The 26,136-nt window shown below is 50.8% G+C and overlaps 1 protein-coding gene across 1 annotated transcript in view; it reads right to left on the bottom strand.

Annotated features, from left to right (window-relative positions):
* The window catches only part of LOC123356543 (acid-sensing ion channel 2), a 1,100,900-nt gene that overhangs the window by 90,779 nt on the left and 983,985 nt on the right, over positions 1-26,136 (bottom strand). The window contains exon 3 of the mRNA XM_044999896.1: positions 21,902-22,029. Within this exon, the coding sequence (XP_044855831.1) occupies positions 21,902-22,029 (128 nt within the window). The remainder of the gene's footprint in view (positions 1-21,901; positions 22,030-26,136) is intronic.

Below are 26,136 nucleotides of genomic sequence, written 5' to 3'. Positions count from 1 at the left end.
GGTCCAGGGCATTGGCTCAAGCAGTCTGTGGGATGGGAGGTTGCATAGCTCCCAGCCTGCTCAGTGCCTTCCTGCCCCATCACTGGTGCAGCTGCTAAGGGGATTCAAGCCAGGGCTCCCTGTGCAACCCCACAGCACCCAGCGTCCCTGCCTCCCCAGAGGAACCACGCTGGCTCTGCTGCCAAGGTGCCAGAGCAGAAGGCTGGAGTTGCCACCCTGTGGGAAAAAGCAGCCAGCGTCCAGCCCAGGGAAGAGGGTGGAGTCATGAGGAGGGGCGGAAATTTAAGGCCTCAGTTCAGCAAAGCACTAAAGCATGTGCTCAAGTCCCATTAACTTAAGCACGTGCTTAACTGCTTTGCGGCATCGGGGCCTGATGCATTCTTCAGCTAAGCCTGCGGCCCTCTGGGAATAGCTGGGTGTGGATTTCTAGGGTGTTTAAGATAAAATCACCAAACTGTACAAATCCCCCCCCCCCCAGCTGGGGGCACACACGATCAAAGCGAAGAGTTAACCGAGTTGCCGGAGAGGCCCTGGAACGCAGAGAAAGGCCGGATCGATGCACAGAAAGTTTTCCCGGCATAACTTGACGAGGCGTGTAGGGTTTTTTGTTGTTGACATAGTTGTGCCAATAACTGTGGACGCTGCTATCCTTGGGAGAGGCGCTTGGCATAACGTGGGCATAAGGATCCTTCCTGACCGCGTATTGTAAATCCCTTTGGGATCTGGGTAAAAGCCCCAGATTATCAGTGGTATTTAGTGCGGCCCTGTTCGTTTGGCTTTGCTGGGTTGGAACGAACTCTCCCGCTCTCGGCGCTTTCATACGGGGGGGATAGGAGTCTACGCTGGCCGGCTTTTCACTTTCCTTGGGCCGCTCTTCAGTCACAAGGGCACAACCACCTGCCCCCGCCCCCGCCCCTTGATGAAAGGATTGTGCCTTTGCATGGCAGGGCTGGTTTGCTTTCAGCTGTGAGCAGCGGCTGCCAGGCCACTAAATGCCCAGGCACAATAAGGCGATTCAAGGAATGGCCGTGTCCTTGCCAGACAGGATCGAACCAAGGGGCCGATAGGGACGGGACACTTCAGAGGAAGGTGCAAGATACCCCCCAGTGGACAATTATGGAATAACCCATTGGCAAAATCCCTTCCTACCCCGCGCCAATGAATGAAGCCTCTCTTTGATGTTTTCATTAATCCCACCTAACAGCTGCGAGCGTTCTCGTAACCCAAATCAAGGCCCAATTCTTTTTTAATCCTACCAGCCTCTTGGCCTCTCTGATCCCTTAATCCCAAGCTCTTATCTAGCGCTGTTCAGCAGTAGCTCTCAAAGCGCATTAGTAAAAAGGGCACCAGCATTATCCCCATTATACAGCGGGGGAAACTGAGGCACAGAGACTTGCCCAAGGTCAACCAGGAGGTCAGGGGTGGAGCTGAGACTTGAACCCAGGTCTCCTCGCCTCATCCAGGGCTCTCCCCACTAGGCCACGTGTGTTGTGTGGAAAAAAAAAAGCACCACCTTTTCATCAGTCACAAACGTGCTGCTTTTCAATCTTACCAAGCCTCCGCTTGACCCTGTTTTATGCCGAAGGGCACCCCCCGACCGCTAATGTCTAAATCACTATGACATCTCCCCACTGGCCTCCTCCATCCATCAAATCTTTTCAATCACTCCTCATGCGAAGTTTTGTCCGTGCCTTGAATCATTTTCACTGTGTGTTTCCAAGCTCCCTTCCCCCCTGCTATTGCGGAGAGGGGGTGACTAGAACTGAATGCGACTGAAGGTGAGACCACACCATCGCCTTGTAAAACGCCACTGCCGTCATCTGCTTCCTATTTCCCCGCCCGTCCCTTCTGCAGCCTCAGCTTTTGTTTGCTTTTCCGACCGCTGCTGCACCCGGAGCAGAGGTCTTCACGGGAGCTGGCCGCCATTGCATGCAGGGCTGGTTCTTGCGCGGTGAGAGTTAATTCAGAACCGAGCAACACATACCCAGAGTTCAGGGTTTGTGTTATTGAGGGAAGCAGAGGGAAAAAAAAATCAAAGTGCCAGTAACTTTCTGGGGTGAGCTAGAATAATGCAGGGGGGAGGTGTCCTCTTTCCTAATAGGACTGGAAAGCTGCTGTTTGGCAAACGCTTGGAAAAACACAAAGTGCTGTTTGATCACCATTTCCAAATGGGCCTACATCTAGGCAGCCGTGTGTCTGGCTTAAGCACCGTTGTCATCAGACCTCGAGTGCCATTTTCCCGCTCGTCTCCGAGTATTTACAATTCTCGTTACTGCCGTTCTTGGTATCCGATGTTCTCTGCCCCATGCAAACATTGCACGCGGATGAGTCTCTGAGGCGCATTAAACCGGATTGCACCATCTTCCAACCTGTTGCTTTAATTGAAACCTCTTACATTTTTATTGCCAACTTGGCAGAAATGGCCGGTTTAGTGCGCATTTCATCTTCTCTAACGTGCTGCGTTTGTGGCATAATAAGGAGCAATAGAGCCGGGGAAGTAACATTATCTGAGCCCATCAATTCGTGTGGAGGGGCTGAAGCAATGCCATGGGTGGTGCCCCGCTTTGGGGGGATGCCTGCTGTCACATTCAGACCGGAAATCTCATACACAAATGAGTCCAAGAATATGCTAAGTGCAGCCCTGGCCTCGGCGTTTCTAGAGGGTGAGGGAAGGGGGGAATTTAGTTGGGGTTGGTCCTGCTTTGAGCAGGGGGTTGGACTAGATACCTCCTGAGGTCCCTTCCAGCCCTGATATCCATGGTTCTATGAAAAGGCTTTTTATTGTGATTAATGGAACCCCTTGCGGTGGGGGTTGATTCCGTTTCAAATCCTCAGTGCCTGGCCTCTGCCGAAGAGTCAGCGAATGCCGCAAGGTTCAGGGAGGTGCGTGCCCTGGTGAGGCAAAGGCAGCCTCAGATCAGCTGGTGCCTGCTAACGTGTGCGTGTGCCCACACCTGCACCCCGCCCGGGAGCCGGTACTGCTCACGGCTGGGTGCACGTGCCCCCTCGCTCGGAGCGGTGACGTGCAGGGGAGGGGGAGCAGAAGCGTATTCCCACCCCAGCGTCGGTGCTGCATGTCATGCGCTCAGGCTCGTCCCTGGGGTGTGCGGGGGAGAGAGCCTTGCCCAGCGGGCACCGGACGTGGGTAAGAGCCGTTGCCCACCAGTGTGTGTGTGTGTGTGTGGGGACCCTCCGGGCCCAGAGCTGCAGAGCCCAGCCCCCGACAGCAGCGTGCTCAGAATCAGGAGGGGGTGCCCCCAGCTCTGGAGCACCCCATTCCCAGGGAAGACGTGCAGCTGCCATGGACCCATATTGCCAGCCCCAGTTGCTCACCGCTGGGGTCTCCTGTTCACAGCCCTGCAGCACCTCTGCTTTCCAACGGTCACTCGCGGCAGACACACCCGGCAGCTTCTTGCTCTGATCTCTAGTCTAATAGACGGGGGCTGGTCCCCTTGTCCCACGGCACGTGGCAGCTCCTTGTCCCACGGCACGTGGCAGCTCCTGGCCAGCGCCTCTCTAGCCCCCTTGTCCCACGGCACGTGGCAGCTCCTGGCCAGCGCCCCTCTAGCCCCCTTGTCCCATGGCATGTGGCAGCTCCTTGTCCCACGGCACGTGGCAGCTCCTGGCCAGCGCCTCTCTAGCCCCCTTGTCCCACGGCACGTGGCAGCTCCTGGCCAGCGCCTCTCTAGCCCCCTTGTCCCACGGCACGTGGCAGCTCCTGGCCAGCGCCTCTCTAGCCCACCAGAAGAAGAAAAACCATCCCTGCGCCAGGCATGAGTACAGGGGGGTGCTTCATTCCCCAGCTGGGCTCAGAGCAAATGCAGCTGCTCAACGGAAGGCAAAGTTCTGGGCAGCTGTCCTGCCTTCCAGCCCTCCCCACCCCAGCAGCTGCGGCTGCCCTGGGCACCGTTAGCGCAAATAGCCACTTTGAAGGCTCATGCTCCGACCACTCATCAGAAAAGGGACAGACGCTATTCATTAGACTTGGTAATTGCCATAGCAACCTCTCTTTGCCATGACACGGAGCCCCCTCTGCGTGCAGCATGGTGTTCGAGCGAAGCCCGGCTCAGCTCTGCTGCAATAAAGCCGGACGCTTCCCAGCTTTTCGTTAGTCCCCGTTAGCTCGCACCCGTCCCGCGGAACGCCAGCCCTGGGCGCTGAGGCTGCATCGGGTGGCCGGAGGGGAAGCGTTCGACAGGGCAGCTGAGGGTTTCGCTGAGGGTTGCCACGTGGTTTCTGCACCAACGCCGACTCTGCGTTTAGAGATTGGGATAGATATAGAAAAGGCAGCTGGAAGCAGACCCCAGATCTCTGCAGAGAGCCAGCCTGAACCTGGATACCCCGGGCCTGGCTTGGGATCCGGCACATGCCACCTCAGCACTCGGACAGCTCCTGCCCTGAGGGCGCAATCACTGGAGTAGCTATTTCTGCTCTAGCTCCTGCTGGAGCAGCTCAGGAAACTGGCAGCCTTAGGCTCTAATGCTGTACCCCCGTCCAGCCACCTGGAGAAAACAGCTGGGTCACAACAACTTTGGCTATAAATGTCAATGTCCCGTTCACCTCCGTGTCCCATTGCTGTGGGAACGTGGCACCGGCCGCCAGTTTGCACCCAGTGGGTTCCAGATGGCCACTGGGTGTGGAGGGCGGGGCGGAAAGGGGTATGCAGCCATAGGGAGAGGTACTATGGGGGTTCCAGGCTGTGGGGGGGGGGGGAATGAAATGGATTTGGTTCCCTGGCCCTTAGTGGGCCGAGAGTGTTTCTATGGTGATGATGGACAAGAGGTCCCATGAACGGCTGGGTGAACGGTATGCGGAGTATAGGATCACTCCTGGCAATACAGAGGAGGCCCAGTGTGGGTAGCAGGCGAGGATGGGCAGTTATACATGGTTATCGGCGAACCTTCACTACGAATTTTTTACTTGCAACCTTATTTTTGACTAACGACATTTAATGAAGTTCTTAACCAAGCGGGGCTGTCTTAGCACTCGGCACTCTCTCTCGCTGTGGATCTAGCTTATTCTACCAGCACTGATCTCTGCAGGGTTGGGTTTTTCCAGGCCCTGGATCATGGTCGTCAGCGCTCTCTGAACCCCCTCTAGCTCTGCAATATCCTTTTCGAGGTGGGGTGACCAGTGCTGCACCCAGTGTTCCAGGTTGGGGGTAGGATTTTCTAGAACATCCCAGAAGCCTTGTCAGAAGCACCTTTTGACTCACCTCTCCAAGATGCCTCGTCCATCTGAACTTCGGGAGGGAATCTCTTTGGCCTAGAGATTTCAGGCAGAAAGACGCTCACTGAGGCTAGTTCTTTACTACAGAAGGTTTGCTGGTATAGCGATACTAAACCCAGCGGAAACGAGACCAAAATATCACAACTCACAGGAGACCAGACTATTACGTGTCACAGGCAGAGAACAACGGGTGCACCAGTGCCCAAGGCCCCTGCAATGGACGGCCATTGATGAAAGGAGAGATGCCCTGAGAACCCTAGCAAGTGACCCGCACCCACACGCTGCAGAGGAAGATGAAACGCCTCACTGAAGCCCTGCCAATCTGCCCTGGGGGGGAATTCCTTCCTGACCCCACATGAGGTGATCAGTTAGACCCTGAGCATGTGAGCAAGAACCAGCCAGCCAGCCTGAGTATAGCTTAGACTGGTCCAGGGTGTGAAATATGCGACATCAGCAAAAGCACTTGCATGCTGGCATAACTGTGTCTACACTAGGGCTTTGCCCGGTACAGAAATATCGCAAAGAACTCCCACCCCTAGTCGACATTACTGTCCTGGGAAACGTTTCCAGAGTGTGGCAGGCCTCAGGCCACGTCTACACTACAGCCTGAGCCCTGGTCTCCACCTCAGAATTACTTCGGTACAACTACGTCGCTCAGGGGTGTGACAAATCTACCCCCCAGAGCGGCGCAGTTCTAGTGAGCCAACCCCCCGTCCCATTGATACAGATACCGTCTCTTGGGGAGCTGGATTAACGCCAATGGGAGAAGCTCCCCTGTCGGTGTAGGAGCATCTCCACTGAGGCACCGATGCAGCGTTTTGAATGCAGACCTGCCCCGAGTGAAGGTTGGCGGAGGCTTTCCGTGCAAAGCTGGCGAGCACCTTAACCGTGGAGTTGCTCCCACAGCCTCTGCTCAAACGAGCCGTTAATGAGCCGCGGCACCCCCGAATGGGTGAGTAAAGCGGGGAGGCAAAGGCGACCTGAGAAGCAGCCGCATGAGAAAACTGCTGGTGAGGAAGGCTCCTGCCCCCCGCGGGTTTTACACCATTCCGGGAGCGCCCCGTTCTAAAACAGGCAGCACGGAGCTAGACTTCACAGCGGAGCCTGACGGCAGTCAGAGGCTCCTACAGGAAAGACTCGGTGGCTTCGTTTTCAGAGGTACCTCCGGCTCCTATTGATTTCAGCCGGGGCTCAGCACGTCTGGAAGCCAGGCTGTGGCTAATTTCTCTCATTTCCAGGAAAGGAGGCCGGCTTTGAACAGAGACTCCCGGGGCAGCAGGGGGAAGAAAGGGAAGACGTATTTGGGGCTCATCAAAGCTGTCGTAGGAGAAGTAATAGCCGCCCACTGCCAAAGGGCAGGACTGGAGTAGCTGTAAGAGGAACACATCCTACGGGCGGGAGCGAGTCGATAATGGAGCCGTCAGCTGGAGAGGCGGCCGAGTCACTGTCAGTGGAGAGATTAATGAGCACCACAGGAGGAGCCGAACCTGCCCCCGGGGCAGAGGGGCTGTCCCCAGCCTGCGCTGCCACTGAGGAACACGGCAGCTATTTTTAAAGTGGCGTTTAACAAGCTCATTTGCCATCCTGCCCCCGGAGAGTTTGCACAGGAGCAGCCAGGCTCCGGGCTGGGTCAACCAACTCGGGGGCCTGGGGCTCATGTCGCAGGGCTACAAATAGCTGTGTCGACATTAAGGCTCCGGCTGGGGCCCACATCCCGGGACCCTTCCCCCTTGCCAGGTGCCAGAGCCAAACGGGAAGTCTACGCTGCTACTTTTAGCCCCATGGAGCGAGCCTGAGGCAGGGGACTCAGCTCTGAGATTCGGGGTTGGGTTTGTTCCCCCGCAGTGTAGACGTGGCCTTTGCAGGTCTTTGCAGCCAGACGGCCACAGTTTTACCTCCACCCCGCCCGGAAGGGCGGAACCAAAAAGCAACAGATGCCGCTGGAAGCCGCACTGAGCTGTTTTACAGTCATTGTCCAGCCATCGCCAGGAGGAGCGAACTCTGTATGAAACCTCAGCGGAGCAGAGATGCTTCACGCACAGGCCTGGGAGCCGTAGGACGTATTCCAGGCTCAACACCGTGCCTTGGCATTGACTCTTCTGCCTCCGAAACAAGACGGGCCCTGTGGTCTCTGCAGAACCACGATGCCTAAACACAGCACACCCTGTGCGCCACTTGAGGGCTCACCCGCTCCTTAAAGGGATACTACCCAATGCCCATGTGTCACACTCAATTCTCCCCAGCTCCCCCAGCCTCCCAGAGGGTCGGTAGGGGGCAGCGCTTTGCAGTCGTAAGAGCTGAGCATTAGGATAAAAGAGAGTCATGCCCGGTACTATCGCCGACTGGGAAAAGACAGGACTCATTTCGGGGGCACGTATCTGTCTGACGACGCTTGGATCGTTTGCTGTCTGAATAGACAAGACAGACAGAGGAAATACCATTAACCCCATTTTACAGGTACAGAGAGAAGTGACTCACCCAAGGTCATGGAAGGAGACAGTAGCAGAGCCCAGTACTGAACCCAGATCTTCTGAGCCCGTGACCAACCCCCGAGCCACAAGACCAACTCCCCCCCAACACCCAAAGCACTGGTTTTAAAGATACATAAACATCCATCTTAATGATGCAGGGGGAGGGTAAATCAAGGCAGCAGCTACTCCGATCGGTTTTATTATCTCTAATTGTTTGGTGCTAAGTGCGCAAAACTGTTCATAGCGCACACTCCATGTCCTTCCTGTGCCGAGGGAAGCTAGGTGACCGTCGCATTGTCTGCCAACTTCGTTTCATTTGTTCTTAATAGCGGTATAAACCAATGGAGCTTCACAGGGATTGAGGCCTCCTGGGACATGTTTTAGGTGTAATTCTGGCTGCTCAGAAGAGACGCCTGTCTCAGCTGCCCCACTTCCCCCATTCCAGGAGAGTTTCTATAGTTTTGAAGAGGAGATGTGGGCTGGCTGAGGGGATGAGCCCAGGGAGGGGGGCGGGTTGTATATTGGAAAGGCAGGTAATGTGCGAAAACCTGACCAGAGGATGGCGTGAGAAGAGGAGAGAACGGCGCTGGCAGGGGAATGAACACGCTGCCGCTTGGCTTCTCGGGCCCGACTCTGCGCCTGGTGATTGAAAGTTACTCTGCAGAGATGACATTAAGAGGGCCCGTGGGGGGATGAGCTTAATTCCATGTGGATTGTAGGCCACCACATCCCTAGCTGGATAACATTGACTTCTCATGCCAGCGGGGGACTGAGGTATCAGCCCAAGGTGAAGACCCGGCTCAGCAGAGGTGGCTAATCTGTGATTTGGGGTTTGTTTTCTGGAGTACATCTGGAGTGATGTTCATTTTCTTTCCACAAAGCTCTAGATTTTATCATCCTTCCTAAACATTTTGGTTCATTTTCTCTGTCGTCCTGGGACTCTTCCGGCTACAGATACACATTACAGCCAAGCACCACGGCAGCATTCAAGAAGTAACTAGCCAGGAGACTAGAACCCTGAGGAATTGCACTCGATGGGGGAGTACGAAAGGCCAGTTTCTTTACAATTCAAGATGCTCAGATCAAGGGTCTGTCTAGTGCCTTCGGCACTGGTCAGTTCTCGATTCAGAAGACAGCCATGCCCATCCAGCACACACCACAAAGCACTTAACTGGCTGTGCCGTGTTGCACACAGAATGGAGGAGACATCCAGAGGACGGCAGCTCCAAATACATATCCACTTCCCATCGGCCTCTCCCAGGGACCAGGGGATTTCCTGCCAAGGCTCCCTTTGGGAGCCAGTTCTCTTTCTAACTGGGTGCCACCTCTCTGACTTTCAGGCACCAACCTGGCTGGCCTATGCCAGGCTGCACCCTGCACGCTCCCAACTAGAGAGGCAGCGATCTAGCAATCCCCTCTGCCATGAGGTCAAGTAATCCCAGGGGGCTGCTGGCCAGACCCTCAAGGTGTGTGCGTGAGTGACCATTTGCAACCAGGATTCAAACCAGTTGGGGATTGGTCCTGCTTTGAGCAGGGGGTTGGACTAGATACCTCCCGAGGTCCCTTCCAACCCTGATATTCGATGATTCTATGAAACCAACTCTTCCCAGCATTGTACCTGGCTCCACTCAACTCTGCTTCAATGTAACACATCAGTGGCCTCCAACAAATGTCCTGGCTATTCCTAGGGTGCACACCAGGCCATTCAGAAATCCCAGCAAAAGCCCAGGCCTTCCAAACTAAACAAAAAACATCAACCACTATTAGCAGTACAGGGCCTATGACACACAGTTCTAATTCAGTCACACTAGGCAATTCAATGCAGGCTCACCTTCCTCCTTTCACGCTCTAGGGGGAATCGCTTCCTCACGTGTTCTGTGTAGTCCTGTTTATTTTAACAAAACAGGACACTCCGGCAGGGGGAACTAAAGCAAAGAAGAAAAGTTTGCAGCTGTGTCTCTAAAGAACCTTTAAGCGCAAGGGAAGGCAGGGAAAGCAGCAGAACAGGAACAAGTGAACGACAGTGACTGCAGCTCCCCCCCATGGTGGGGTATTTGCCTTTCACCTATCAAAGCAGTAGCTCACAACCTTTTTCATACCAGGCTCCCCTTTGGTCCCCTTCCTCCCACCCAGCTCAGGTCTAGCTGAGACCCTCTCCTCTTTAGTAACCTAGAAGAGGCGGGTTGATCGCCACGGTGACGGTGCACTCAGTAGGATTTTATGAAAATATGCTAATGTAACTGGAATTCGCTTCATGCAAAAGGTCTCTTGTAAGGCATCATTACAAAGCGTATAATCTACCGAGTGTGGTCATCCTATTTGTATAAATGTACCACTCTTGTATCTGAAACTAGGAATAGGAAATATATCTCTGAGGGCCTGTTGTCATTATGCAAAGTGTGGGCCATTAATGGTGGGTTGGAATCTTGATGGCTCCCAGCAACCAGGACAATTGCCTGTGGATGGCTCTGTGGGCAGGCAGCCTTCCTGCGAGTCAGGCTGGGGGGAATGAAGGCTTGGGGGTCTCACAGGACATGTGATCATGTCACCTGAACTGGAATCCATCTTTAACCTGGTGCTTTTCCAGTGAGGCGGGGTGGGAACCCAGCGGGACAAAGGATTCCCGCCTTATGCAAAAGATAGATAAGTGAGTGGAACAGAACAAAGCGGGCGGCCATCATGAGGAATCCCCTAGCTACCACCTGAGCTGGAACAAGGGCTGTACCAGGACTGGACTATGCCCAGACTAGGAACACGTCCAGTCTGAGAAAAAGACTTATTGAAACATCTCTCAGGGTGAGATTTTATCTGTACTCAGTTGTATTACTGCATTAGATTTAGATTTGTGTGTTTTATTTTATTTTACTTGGTAATTCACTTTGTTCTGTCTGTTACTACTTGGAACGACTTAAATCCTACTTTCTGTATTAATAACATCACTTTTTACTTATTAATTAACTCAGAGTATGTATTAATACCGGGGGTGGGGAACAGCTGTGCATATCTCTCCATCAGTGTTATAGAGGGTGAACAATTCATGAGATTTCCCTGTGTAAGCTTTATACAGAGTAAAATGGATTTATTTGGGTTTAGACCCCACTGGGAGTTGGGCATCCGAGTGTTAAAGATAAGAACATTTCTGTTAGCTGCTTTCAGTGAAACCTGCAGCTTTGGGGCACGTGGTTCAGACCCTGGGTCTGTGTTGGAGCAGACGGGCGTGTCTGGCTCAGCAAGACGGGGTGCTGGGGTCCCGAGTTTGGCAGGGAAAGCAGGGGCAGAGGTAGTTTTGGCATATCAGGTGGCAGCTCCCAAGAGGGGTTCTGTGATTTAACCCGTCACAGCCACCCCCTTACACCTTGTCTTGATCCCCTCGGGTTATGCTCGAGAACTTGTGTTCTGGCGCCCAACTCTCTGTGTGTGCATGAACGAGAACATTCTTTGTTTTTCCTGTAGGCATTAGGCCACAGACGCATTTCCTAACATCCATGAAGCAGCCACATTAACGGGAGACAAATATTTCCAATTACCACTTGCTCCTGTAACATGTGTCGCATTTGAGAAGGAGCTTTTTCCAAACTGCTTCAGTGTCAGGCGGGTACAGAGTATAATACAATACCCAACGCCGCGTTTCATTGCCTGTTTGAGAACTAATACGTGAGTTTGCTACAGAGTGCCATGTAAAAGGCTGCAAAGGTATTTATTAATCACCACTCTAGCAAGTCATTTCTTGCACTTAAGCTATTAGTGGATTTTACGGCACTAATGTGATCTTGCTAAGGGGGCCAGTGGCTTTGCTGGAGTCGCAAATGTTCACTAAACAAAAACCCTCCTTTCATCTGCTGCCAAAACAGCAAGAGGCTTTCTTTACAAGCAAGCAAACAAGTAATCACAGAGGAGTAAAATACTGGGCCAGCAAATGATCAATGGTGTGCTCGATCTCAAATAAAGGTGGAGTAATGGCTGGAACAGTGGACTGGGAATCAGGAGACCCTTGCTCTGGCCCTGACTTATTTTGTTACCTTGGGTAAATCATCTCCCCGCTCTGTGCCTCAGTTTTCCCAATCTATAAAATGGACATAATGATGCTGCTCCCCGGCACCATGTCATGTTGAGAGCTGTAATGGTCACTTCCAAAATGGGGGTGCTCTGTCCCCATCCTGATTTTTGGGCATCCCATGTTAGGGAAAATTCAGACAAATCAGAGTCCAGAGGAGAGCAACAAATCGGATCAGAAGTTTAGAAGAGGAAAGGTTGAAATAACCGGCCATGTTTAGTCTAGAGAAGAGACAACCGAGGGAGGACCTGATAACAGCCTTCCAATATGTTAAGGGCTATTCTAAATAGGCTGGAGATCAATTGTTCTTCAGTGCCATGAGGCTAGGACAGGACGGGCTTAACCTGCAGCAAGGGAGATTTAGGTTAGCTATCAGGAAAAACTTCTGAACTAAAGGATAGATACGCACTGTGACTGGATACCCAGGGAGGCTGTGGAATCCCCGTCATTGGAGGTTTTTAAGAACAGGCTGGACAAACACCTGTCAGGGATGGTCTAGGTCAGGGGTCGGCAACCTTTCAGAAGTGCTGTGCCGAGTCTTCATTTAGTCACTCTCATTTAGGGTTTTGCCTGCCAGTGATACATTTTAACATTTTTAGAAGGTCTCTTTCTATAAGTCTATAATATATAATTAAACTATTGTTGTATGTAAAAGTAAATAAGGGTTTAAAAATGTTTAAGAAGCTTCATTTACAATTAAATTAAAATGCAGAGCCTCCCGGACCGGTGATCAGGACCAGGGCACTGTGAGTGCCACTGAAAATCAGCTCCGGCACACGGGCCATAGGTTGCCTACCCCTGGTCTTGGTTTACTAGGTTCTGCTTCAGTGCAGGGGGCTGGACTTGATGACCTCGTGAGGTCCCTTCCAGCCCCACATTTCTATGATGCTTCCCAGCATCTCAGGCCTGCTTGTGGGGCTCACACTTATTCGAGTTTGGTAAGTGCTTTGTGAGACGCAGCTCATTAGAGATAAATGACTGCAGGGCCGTCCAGAAGAGCAGATTGCTACATTTAACGACGTGAGGTGTGCGCCTCGGTACGACCCCGCTGCCCCCAGTCTCTCAGCTGGCATTTCAGAGACTCTGCTAAAGTTGACCAAAACATGCACTAATCTCCTTTTCAACTTTAATGAGTTAGCTGCACAAATGCAAACACTAGACTGGAGCTACCATTGATCCGAGGCACAATAATCAGTTCGGCTTCTATTCCTCCAGCAATTTCTTTATCACGCACTCTTTGCTATCGAAGGTACACATCAGATGCAACAGCTTCCAGGGGGGAGGCAGCAGAAAGAGGTGTGGGGGGCGGAAAGGGACTGTTCATTTATTGGCACATGCAGAGGCTTGTGTTAAAGTGACACTGTCGGGAATTGAAAACCGCCCTCATCTGTATTAATACCAGCTCTTTGGATTAGTAAAACTGGAATAATAAAAAAAAAACCAAAATCTCATTCACCTGATGTCGCTATTTAGGCCAGTCCATCGTAGCTCTAAACCCACATTACCAAAGTATCTGAGCACCTCAGTCTTGAACATGGTTGCCAGGGTATCACTCTAACCACTGGGCAGTCCTTCCCCTCTTGTTCTGTTGGGTTGCTCTGTGCATTTCACACTCGGGAGGCCAATGAAAACAACTGGTCAGTTTCCTTTCTGCACCGTAGGTCTCTCTGGGGCCGGTATGCACCAGCAAAGCGTTGCCGTGAGCATCTGGTCAATTTGACTGCACCTTTCCCTTGGAAACCCCTTTGGGAAAACATTGTTGTTACGCCTTGATTTCTGGCTTTGGAAATGGACAAAGCAAATCCACAGAAAATGAGAGGGAGGCTGGTCCAGTGGTTAGGGAGCTGGCCTGCCATGCCCTGCTACTGGGGGCCCAGAACTAAGACCGACAGCATAAATGGTAAAATCAGATCAAGATGAGGTTTGTTTTTTTTTTAAATCGCTCCAGTTTTACTGGTCCAAAGCGCTGGTATTAATTCAGTTGAGGGCGGTTTTCAATTCCTGACAGTTTCACTTTAGCCCAAGCCTCTGCACATGCCAATAAATGAACATACTCCCCCAATCGCTGTGGGTGTGTACACCTCCACCCCCCCACACATCCTGTTTCCACTGCCTGTTCCCCTTCCCCATGGAAGCTATAGCATCTGCCGTGTGCACTCTGTAGCAAAAAGAAATTGCTGGAGGAATAGACGCCTAAGGCCTGGTCTACACTAGGAAATTAGGTCCGTGTAACTACATCCTCCAAGGACGTGAAAAATCCACGTCCCTGAGCGACGGAGTTAAATCGACCTAACGCCCGGTGTAGACAGAACTAGGTCAGTGGGAGAATTCCCTGCCAACCTAGCTCCCATCTTTCCGGGGGGGGGGGGGAGTGGGGTGCAGGATCTGCACCACTGCAGCATTGGAAGGGCAGACAAGCCCTAATGAATTAGCAGCAGCCTGTTCGGTAGTGAGTATCGCACCTTGAATCAACAGCCCCTCCAGTCTAGTGTACCGCCTTGCTGCGGCGATCTAACTCCCAGTGCGAATGACCACTGCATTCTCAGGCACGGAGCGGTGGGTTCACTCCGTGCTGTATGGAAGGGGAACATTCTCCCACCCGGCAAGCCCCAGCCGCGGGGTTTATTTTGATACACTGTAGCTGCATCTTGGCAAGGTGGATGAAAGGAGCGGAAGGAAAGCAAGTTGGTCCCGCTCCTGCTGCCATTGCCCCATGCGCTGAGTTCAGTTAGCTCGCTGTATTTCAGAATACGAATGTCCACGCGCTGAGTTCAGTTAGCTCGCCGTATGTCAGAATACGAACGTCCACGCGCTGAGTTCAGTTAGCTCGCCGTATGTCAGAATACGAACGTCCACGCGCTGAGTTCAGTTAGCTCGCTGTATTTCAGAATACGAATGTCCACGCGCTGAGTTCAGTTAGCTCGCCGTATGTCAGAATACGAACGTCCACGCGCTGAGTTCAGTTAGCTCGCCGTATTTCAGAATACGAACGTCCACGCGCTGAGTTCAGTTAGCTCGCCGTATTTCAGACTACGACCGTCCACGCGCTGAGTTCAGTTAGCTCGCCGTATTTCAGACTACGACCGTCCACGCGCTGAGTTCAGTTAGCTCGCTGTATTTCAGAATACGAATGTCCACGCGCTGAGTTCAGTTAGCTCGCCGTATTTCAGAACACAAACGTCCACACGCTGACTTCAGTTAGCTCGCCGTATTCCAGAATATGAACGTCCATGCGCTGACTTCAGTTAGCTCGCCATATTTCAGAACACAAACGTCCATACGCAGACTTGTACTGAAATAACAACCGATGTGCATCAAACCTGCTGTGATTATTTGTGTTCCAGGGTCCACATGGTCCTCCGCTTACAGATACGTTTGGTGGTGAATTTCCACTGGTAAGTGGTAAATCGGGTGGTGAGTTTCCTTGAGTTAATCTGAGCTGAAGCGGAACAGCTGTGGCTCTAACGCCATGGATGACCAAAACAACCCAACGCCTCCTGGAACTGGCTCTGAGTTTTTGAGTCCCATTGCACTGGAAGGAGAACACAAGGGCAGGAAGAACCTGAGAAGGGCAACGAGGACGGCAAAGAATAGAAGCTCCAGGAAAGAGCTTTATGCCACTGGCTGACTTTCGAGCTCCTAACAAGTATCCAGATCTAACAGCAATGTCACATCTCATTGGTCAGTCCAGGGATAGCATATCGTTGCTGGGACACGAGGGAAGTGATGTATTATGAGCCACTGGCCTCCCACCATTGGCAATAATAAAGAATTGAAATATTGCCATGCTGCCTGCAAGGAGACAAGCTGATTTACATATACCCCTTTCCTCTAATCTCCCGTTGTCCTTCGACCCTGAGCCCCTATGGGCAGGGACTGTCCCTGCTTGAGCATCTAGAACGTGGCCAGCACATGTTGGGATTATTGTAAGTGAGCAATTGTGCTAGCCACCCTCTTGGGCCAACGTAGATCTAGCTAGTTTGAGAGCCAGGCTGCCAAAGCTGCTGGTTGTACCAACACAGCCACGGAGGGGACCTGTAACACACCCTCACCAGCCAGTTACACAATAACACCAAACAATACTCTGAAGGGATGGCCACAGGGTCACCTTCCCCTTTGAGGGCCGGGAGCCAGCCAGCCCTGTTCATTTATCAGGCCCAGCTGAGAAGTTATCCGGTGCTTTCTAGGAAGGGCTGAGAAAGCTCTGCTGGAAGGAGCTTCAACAGGAGACAGGTCCCTGCAGTGGGCCCTGAAGCAGAGGGGAAGGAAAAGGCATATCAGGATGGAGAGGGCACATCTTCCTTTCAGGATGGAGAGAGCACATCTTCCTGTCAGGATGGAGACAAGCCAACAGGGGCTGTAACCCAGGGCCTACCTAGAGGAACTGATTTGGGTTTGATGTTTTGACTAAGTTTTAAGGATAAAGCCGTGCCCAGAAAGAGACTCGGGGCATGGCAGTATGGCCTCCCTGGACAAGTCAACAGAGCCAACCTGTGTGAGGGGAAACAGGGGCATCAGCTGGCCTGCAGGGATGAAATCCCCTCTGTGGGCTCTGGCAAATGTAATAAAAACAATACAGTGAATGATCAATCCTTATGAAATCCAAACAGAAAACAGTCAAGGCGAGGGGTCATTATGAGATAATCCACACTGAAAACAGCGGTAGTCACCAAATACCCTTGGAATAAAAATAAACCTGGGGATAGAATGTCTGAGGTGGACGTCAGAGAGGCAGTGAGCTCAGAGAATGGACGGGCAGTGCTATCCATCACCTGGCCAGGGAATTTTATCCGGCATCTAGTCCAATACCCTGAGGTTGCACTACAGTCTCTGAGACAGAGACATCCAGTCTCGAGTTCAAGAATTCATGTGGAGAATCTATCACACCCTGAGATAAGCTGTGTTAAAAAAATGGTGCCTTGTTCCCGTTTTGAAGTGGTCTAGCTTCAGCTTCCAGCAGCCGGATCTCGTTTGGCCTTTATCTGCTGGACTGGAGAGCCGTCTACTATCAGAAATCATCTCCCCTGTTAGGGACTTACCGAAATTGAGCAACTTGCCTCGGAACCTCAGTAAGTTAAAAAGGTCTAGTTCTCTGGCCATGTTTGAGCATCCACACTGCATTGTAAACATGGTTTACAATTGCTGGACCCGGGTCTCAGAACCTGGCTAGCATGTCCATGCTGCGCTAGGCAGACCTTCTGATTCCAGTCTGCACCTTGACTTGGTCCACACTGCAAAATGACAGGATGTGGACCCCAGTCACAGCGGGACTTGACTATGACCCATCCCACTCCCATGATCCGAGGACCCCAGTCCTGAGTGCTTGCTGACCAGAGTCAGATTGATTTGTGTGTGGATGGAAGAAGGGCTTAGGCTGAAACCTAAGTCTGAGCCTGGACTTAACATGCAGTGTAGACAGACCTTAAATCTCAGCGTGAGGAAGGTTTCCCAGACATCAAATCATATTCACAGCCATTCTCTGAACCCTCTCCAATTTCTCTACATCCTTTGGAAGTGCGGCCACCAGAACTGGGCACAGTCTTGCAGTCAGAGGCACACCAATGCCATATACACAGGTAATATCACCTCCCTACTCCTACTCGATAGTCCCATGCTTATAATGATCACCTGTTCTAGCCATAGCAATCAATCACCAGATCACCCGGCAACCCACGCATCGGTTGGTGACTCACAGATACCAGGACCAGGCTGAAAAGTATTTAAAACATTAAAAAAACAGGGCATGTTTAGTCTCATAAGAACATAAGAACGACCATACTGGGTCAGACCAAAGGTCCATCCAGCCCAGTATCCTGTCTGCCAATAGTGGCCAATGCCAGGTGCCCCAGAGGGAGTGAACCTAACAGGTAATGATCAAGTGATCTCTCTCCTGCCATCCATCTCCTCCCGCTGACAAACAGAGGCTAGGGACACCATTCCTTACCCATCCTAGCTAATAGCCATTTATGGGTTTAACCTCCATGAATTTATCCAGTTCTCTTTTAAATGCTGTTTTAGTCCTAGCCTTCACAACCTCCTCAGGCAAGGAGTTCCACAGGTTGACTGTGCACTGTGTGAAGAAGAACTTCCTATTATTTGTTTTAAACCTGCTGCCCATTCATTTCATTTGGTGGCCCCTAGTTCTTGTATTATGGGAATAAGTAAATAACTTTTCCTCATTCACTTTCTCCACACCACTCATGATTTTATATACCTCTATCATATCCCCCCTTAGTCTCCTCTTTTCCAAGCTGAAAAGCCCTAGCCTCTTTAATCTCTCCTCATATGGGACCCATTCCCAACCCTTAATCATTTTAGTTGCCTTTCTCTGAACCTTTTCTAATGCCAGTATGAGGAGACCACATCTGTACGCAGTTTTCAAAATGTGGGCGTACCATTGATGTATATAAAAGGCAATAAGATATTCTCCATCTTATTCTCTATCCCTTTTAAAATTATTCCTAACATCCTGTTTGCTTTTTTGACCACCGCTGCACACTGCGTGGACATCTTCAGAGAACTATCCACAATGACTCCAAGATCTCTTTCCTGATTAGTTATAGCTAAATTAGCCCCCACCATATTGTATGTATAGTTGGGATTCTTTTTCCCAATGTGCATTACTTTACATTTATCTACATTAAATTGCATTTGACATTTTGTTGCCCAATCGCTTAGTTTTGTGAGATCTTTTTGAAGTTCTTCACAGTCTGGTCTTAACTATCTTGAGCAGTTTAGTATCGTCTGCAAGTTTTGCCACCTCACTGGTTTTTTTCCTCAAGAAAAGAAGACTGGGGTGGGTGGGAACCTGATAAGTCTTCAAATATATGAAGAGCTGTTACAGGGGTGCTGGAACTAAGCGTGCTGGGAGGGGAGGGGTGGCAGCCCCCCTTGGCTTGAAGTGGTTTCCATCATATGCAGGGTTTACAGTTTGGTCCAATGGCTTTCGGCACCCCAGGGCTGTTATGAAGAGGACGGGGATCGATTGTTCTCTATCTCCACTGAAGGTAGGACAAGCAGTAATGGGCTTAATCTGCAGCAAGGGAGATTTAGTGGAGATATGAGGAAAAGTGTTCTAACTCTCTGGGCAGTGAAGCTCTGGAACGGGCTTCCATGGGAGGTTGGGGAATCCCCATCTCTGGAGGTTTTGAAGAACAGGCTGGACAAGCCCCACTCAGGGATGATCTAGGTTTTTTGGTCCTGCCTCAGCGCAGGGGGCCTGGACACGCTCTCCTGGTGAGGTCCCATCCAGCCCGACATGTCTCTGACGCTATCAATAAGGCAAAGGCCTAGGCCGTTCTTTCCAAGCCAGGAGGGCGACTCTCAGACCCTTCCACCGCTCTGTATGGGAAGGGGGTGACTTGGGCGTTACCACGCTGAGCACAGCAGCGCCGAACTTCTGTGACTCCCGTTCCTGGGCACCTACAAGCCAGCAAGCTGAGCAGGAAGCCACCTAAACTAGCCAACAGGAAAGGTCGAGAAAGCAGCCGAAGCCTCACCCCTCATAGGGATGTAGGGCCCTAACTCTGGGCTGGAGGGAGGCATCTCCCTCCACTTGGGATTCACAGCCAGAAGGCGGGTGTTTATGTCACGTCAGTCGTTCTCCAAGACAAACGGAGGAAGTGCCCCTCTGCTAACGTTTCTCCCAGTGGTTAGCGCGCTCCCCCCAGGCGTGGGAGACCCAGGTTCCCCCCTCGGGCTTGCTGTGAAGAAGGGATTTGAACTTGCCCTAACCCTAGGTCAGAGGGTCATCTGGGGCAGGCTCCAAATCTCTCTTGTCAAAGCTGTTCCACAGTGGGACCGGACGTTGGGTCTGCCACCTCCCGGCAGGTGCCCAAATGGCACCTCAAAGTCATTCTACCTCTCGCTGGCCCACATTCTTCTATTGTCTCCTTTCAAATTTTAGATCAATTTTTCTTTTAAAAGTGAAAAAAAACCCTTGAAAAGAAAATGTTTCCTTTCGAGTGGAACGAAACGCTATTGTTCCGACTATCTGGGTTTCGTACAGCCCTCCCCAGGGGTAATGAGCCCCTCCGACAAGCTACCGTCAGCCTCCAGTTCATCCACTCCAGAAATAATCTGTGTGTTACCCACCCTCTCCCCTCCCACAATCCTGCCAGATTAGAATTTCACACACACTTGTTTCAAATGACAGGCAATGAATAAAAGCCTCTCCGACTGTCACACATCCAGACCTGAGGGCGGGGGTGCTGTCAGGGATTCGTTATTCCAATGAGTCACAGGGAGGATCACAGACTGAGTTAACTGCAGCAAATCAGCCTCGCTAGCAAAGCCGAGCTTCTAGCCACAGTTGCACAAATCAGCCTTTGGCCTGTGTTCACCCACGCTTCCAGCTTAGTGTGCGAACAGCCGGCAGGGGATACGTGCAAAGATCTCGGGTGCACACAGGGAACTTCCTCTGGACAATTACTCCCAACTAGTCTCCTCTTTTGCTTTGGAGTGCCACTGGATTTGAGACAGAGTTTTCACCCTCTGGGCTTGGCTGGCCACATGGAATGGAAGCAGAGTTCTCCAGCCGGCTGGCACATTCTCCTCCCCAGTCACAAGGGGGAGCTGTGTGTCTGTAAGACCAGCAGGGCAGATTCCACACCCTGTCTTCAGTCTTGCAGAATCCTCCCAGACAGCACAAAACACCAGCTATGGAGAGCAGGCAATGACAGGACAAATGAGAATTTCTGTGTACAAATTTTTAGCCATTGGTCGTTACCATAAGTACTAGTATGGGCCTGGTTCTTTTCTACACTAAGGCCTCATTGCACTGCAAGCTTTAGAGGGGGTATACAATATATTTATACTCACGTTAATGCCCGTTTACACTGCTAGGTCTGTGCACGGCAGCTGTCCTGTAAACGGCCATCGGACCCGTGTGTCTCATACGGGCTTCATTAATATGGACAAACCAATTTGGATGAAATAAGCTAGTTATCGCTGGAGACGGGGAAAGGCTTTGGCTAATGCTAGTCTTCATTTTCAAACATGTCCCGGTTCTGATCAGGAGGCAGAGATGCCAACATTCTAGAAGGAAATTTGTTTCTACGCAATTTTCAGCATGGTCCTGCTGACTTCAAAGGTGAGGGCACGTGTCAGACAGCCCCTTCGCCCCATTGAAACTTTACATTTTACAATGAACATCCAAGTCAACAAACAAGCCAATGTTTATGCACAGGACATCACTCCTAATTCTGCAACCAACTCTTCAGGACTCAAATGTCCCCTTTGTAGCCTGAGATCGCATAGCGAGGTAGAATGCCAGCAAGATTGCATTCAGGGCCACGGAGAGCAGGTTTGGGCCCCGGTGAAAAAATGTTTTCGGGTTCCCTAGCAAGGGCGGACTGGCTAAACAGGGCTGACGAAGCCGGGGAAGCTGGCCCCAGGGCCCCTTTCGGACCGCCAGGCCCCGGTAATTGGTACCGGCTTCCCCCGCCTCGTCGGCCCTGCTTGCATTCAAGGGTTTAAATATGCAACTCAGTGGTTTTCAAGTTGCAGGTTGCACGCGAGCACTCTATCTGCCATGCTGGTTTTGTCCCAAAGATAAAGGACCTCTCCGTTTTCAAACAGAAATGGCAACAGCTACTCAGAGCCCAGACTGGACACTTGCAGGGTTGGCAGAGGTTTTCCTGATCAGCACCTTTCGCTTCCTCCCCACCCCCATGAAAACAAATACCTCCCACCAAATCCCCCCTCCCCATCTGTGCTTGCTCCATGGATTTCTTTGTCGTCGGGGGTGTTTTAGGTAAATTCAGCAGTGATCCGATTTGCTGCTGAAATTAAAAACTGGGAGAAATACACGTCACAAATGTCCCTGGAGAGTTGGGAGCAGCGGGGGTAGCACCAGGCAGGGAGAATGAGCAGCACAGAGATAAGAGCGGGAGACGTGACTAAGCAGCCGCACCCAAGTTTGTGTGACATTTGTCTCCTGACAGCGTGGTGACCGCGCACCTTGGCCTACTCAGTGGCCTATTCAGAGTAGCAGCCTCATTAGGGTAGGTTCTACCCCTCCTGGAAGTGCAGGGAAAACAGGATTAGGGGAGTCACTTCAGGATATCTCCATCTCTCCCCTTAGAAGTGACCCACCATAGGAAAATGTTTGATAGCCCCCACTCCACACGTCAAACTACAGACTCACCCGTTGCTCCTGTGTGGCGACAAAGGTCTGAAATCCAGGGGCCACTCCGAAGCCAAGTTCTTGGACGAAGGGCGGCTCCGACTGGCTGTGGATCTGAACTTTGACTCCAGCTTCAAACGTCGTTTCCTCTAAAAAGAGAAGCAGGAATGCTACGTCACCAGAGGAAGAACAGGTTCGCTAACTGGCTGCCGTGGCTCTGAGGGTCGCATACAGATTTAAAAGGGAGCTCGTGCGTCGGATCATGTTTGGAATCGTTACTACATTATTACAACCAAAAGGGGTTGGGATGAATTTATTATACTGGCAAATGTGCTGTTCAGGGAGGAGGGGAGAAATCACCGTGTGCTACTTGTCCGCTCAGTGGTGTTTTACTGCAGGGCTCTTTGATGGACACTGTGGAAGAGAATCAGGACCATCCTTTGTGGGTGAACTAAGCAGACTCTGGATTTGTCATTTCGGGGGGTTAATCTGGCTCACATCTGCAGCCACTGCTGCTGGCCATTGAAACATCAATAGCCTCTCCAGACTCAGAGCACAGAGCGGCCCGTTCTGTGGGCTTCTTCCCCCTTGGGTAGCAGCTGCGTTATGGCAGGTTCCACAACTCCTAAATGTGCCAGAAGGGTTCTAGGGATGGGGGCGGGGGCTTTGCAGATAAGATGCCCTGTCTCCTGGAGAGGCCAGGCCACTGTCCAGACAACCTCTGTCTCTTTCTGAGGTTTGAGGTACCCAAGGGACTACAGCTATTTTCTACCAGGCAGAAATCTGGTTTGAAAAATATTTCCCGCATTAGGTAAGCTTCCCCCACCCCAAAAACCCCATGTATGTTAAAAGAACATTACTTGTGGCACGTCTTCACTTCTGGCAGTGTAGAGCCCAGCCCAGCTAACACAGTACAAATAGCAGTGTAGACAGTGAGGCACTGCTTTGGAGGGTAGAGTACAGACACGCCTGAACCCTAGAGTATATACCCGGCATGGCTCTCGACACGCCCAAACAGTGCCTCCCCCATCTGCACTGCTATTTCCAGCAGTATAGTCCCACAGCCTCCCTGCTGCTCCAGCAGTGGGGGAAGACTCTTGACTGGAGGAAGGCAGAGAAGAAAGGCTCCAGCAGCACCCCACTGCCAGAGCTTTTCCCGGCTGCCTTCCTCCTGCCAGAGCATTTCACTGCCATGTACAGCTACATGCTTCCTAGGGGCCACCACAAGTGTGGACAAAGCCTTAGGCTGCAAGGTCAAGCACTTGAAAATGTAGGAAATGCCAGGTTTACACAGATGTCTGGACAACTTTGATTCTTCCGCCTTGTGGGTCCATCATGTGAACTGAACAAGCCAGGAAATATACTATGCCATCATGTCATTATAGACCATGGGTACAATTTTCAAAGGTGTCTCAGTGATGTAAGAGTGCAAAGGTTAGGGTTTGTCTACCCATGAAAATTAATCCAGAATAAAGTAGGGCATGAATTTTAAAGCAGATTAACTATTCTCGATTAACTCCACACGTGGAGACTATTTCAGAACAACAGTGCCTTATTCTGAATTAGCTTAATCCACTTTGGAAGTGGATTAAGCTAATTTGGAATAACACTTGTATTCCGAAATAACTCCTTGTGTAGACAAACCCTAAGGCAGTTACGAGCTAAATTCCATTGATTTACACTTTGGAAAACTGGGAGCAATTAGTCCAATATGCTCTGAAGTCTACGTTCACAAATTCCCCCATAATGAACGTAACTTCCCGAGAGCACTGGCTGGCTCTCCTGATTACACAGCATTGCCAGGCTTCCCCAAAGCACAGTCCGCTCAGCAGAGCTGCAGGGGAGCAGCAAACAGAGCCCAGGACCTTGGTAGAACTACAGCTGACCTTCAAGCTAACCAAGAATATCAGCTCGCCGGGGCTCAAATAACCAAGGTTTCAGTGCTTATCAACTGGGAATTTTGCAGGTGTCAACCATCGGACTTCAACGCTTAACAGTCATGGGGGAGTTGAAGCTTGTGATGTCAGAAAGTTCCTTTCCATTAGATTCACAGTAAACCCACATACTTGGCTGACAGCTTCTGGGTCATGGTGATGTGAGCATTCTGAAGAGGCCCATCCTCCCCCTATGGCTACCATGAGATGTTCAGAAGCCCCCACCCCCGTCCCTCCCTTCGCAATTCACTCTGGAAAGACACATTAAGTGGAACATTAAAGTTGATATTTAAACCCACATGAGGCAGGAATCCTCAAGTTATAATCCTGCCCCGCTTCTCTCCTTCCTTTTGTCAGAAGTCTGCCCCTGCCTTCGCTTTGGACTTTCTCCTCCTTTGCGTTCTACGTAAGTTACTCTGTTGGCTAGCGAGTGAGAAGGCACAGTTTGGAAAGCAGCAATGGCTGAAAGCCATTTGGGGAGGTAGGGGGCAGAATGAGTGGACAGTGAATTAGATACAAGTGCAATGTGGCGTGGAGATGCACTTTTGGGCACATCGTGTTATGCAAGAGGTCCTCTATTCAGCACTGGTGGTGCTGCACCCGGAACACAGTTCTAGGCACGAATAAATTGGAGGCAGCTCAGCAAAGTGCAACAGACTTGGGTCCTGCGCATAATGAATCTGCTGATCTCTGGAGCTGGATGTTCTCTAAGTTATGACCCCCTGATAATTACTATTACTGGAATATTACATCATTTAAAAAAATCTTAACGTACAAGAACTTTAAGCATAAAAAAGGGAAAGCTACTGCCTAAAATTTATCACCATGGGTCACCAATAAATCCTGACTATGAACTCATAGGTTTGGGTAGCCAGGAGTTTCCCTGCATGTTAAGTGCTCAAATGCACTTGTTCTCCTCTGACTTTCTTTAAAATTCTCAGGGTGCCTAGGAGCGCTGTCTGTGGAGGTTGCTGATCATGATGTCTCACACTCCTAATGTGTTCCTAAGCTGCTTATTCATGCCCTGAGGGTCTCCCAAGGTGCTCCAATAATCACTGGATTGGCTTTGTTCTAGTTTTCCATAACTGGTCCACTTCCTGGCAGAATTCTTCATATGTCATCACCTCCTTGTTTGCATTTCTGTCTGCTGGGATGGCAATATCAATTAACATGGCCTGGTTTGCCTTTTGTTAATACAGCACCTATGTCTGGCCTGAACTGTTAGGTCTGTGGCAACTGCCAGATCCTATAAAATCTCATCCTCTTCATTCTCTAGTGTGCTTTTGATGTGGTGGTCGTAACATTGCCCAGTTCATTTAAATCTATACTGAGGCTCCAATGCAGGCACTTGGCAGCCTCATTGTGTCTCTTCCTATATTCTCTCGCAGCCAGGCTCCTGCAGGTGCTCAATACCTGCTCCACTGGTTTTTCCTTTTCGGAACACGCTCTGCAGTTCGGGGAGCAGTTCTGTCGGGCAGTTATGTTGCAAACTTAATTAAGCCTTATGGACTGACTGCTCTTGGCCATTCACAGCAAGGCTCTCGGCCTCTCTCTTGAGAGGACTTCTACAAGCCAGGAGTTTGTTCAGCTTCGATCACAAATAGGCTGTCTCTCCCTCCACCACTGCACGTGCACTGATTTCTATGTAAATCTTTTGTCTTCCTTTGTTGATTTGGTTTCTCCTTTCTTTGATGCTTTCTTGGCCTAGGATGCACACTCAGCCACCTCTTGTTATCGTGACCATATTAGCTTTCATTCTGGTCAACTCTTCATGTATTTTGAGGCTATATTCTTCATTCTCGATTGCTTCCTCCACCAATAGCAGACCTTTTCCTCCATCACCTCATCGGATGTATGTCCTGTCCACGTCTTGATTGGTATGCATTATTCTATGAATCCGTCCAATCTGGAGGGAATATCTGGCACTGGGTGCAGCTCAACAGAAAGCGACTTTGATGCAGAGGATGGAAGAAAAGCGAGAAAGAAGGAAGCCATGTGCAGTAAATTTGGACTCCAACTCAGACAACACATGCATCTGTAAAATTTGTAACAAGCTATGTCGTTCTCAAATTGGGCTTGTCAGCCATAATATGATTCATCAGGCGCCTGACTAGACCTCTTAGGCATATACCATGATCCAATGGATTGATGCTTGCCTATAATAATAATGAATCACTAGGAGCTTTCTTGTTTGGATATTCATTTTTTTCTTCTCTTCTTCATGTCACTTGATCACTCCGGCAGTGTACAGTACTACAGGTATCATCCACATATTAAAGGCTAAGATAAAATCCTTTGAGTTTTGTCCTTAGAGTATATCTT

This window comes from Mauremys mutica, chromosome 25, assembly GCF_020497125.1.
Source record: "Mauremys mutica isolate MM-2020 ecotype Southern chromosome 25, ASM2049712v1, whole genome shotgun sequence".
In the NCBI taxonomy this organism is placed as follows: Eukaryota; Metazoa; Chordata; order Testudines; family Geoemydidae; genus Mauremys; species Mauremys mutica.
The sequence above is the reverse complement of the archived record's forward strand: the minus strand, read 5'-3'. Positions and strand labels throughout refer to the sequence as shown.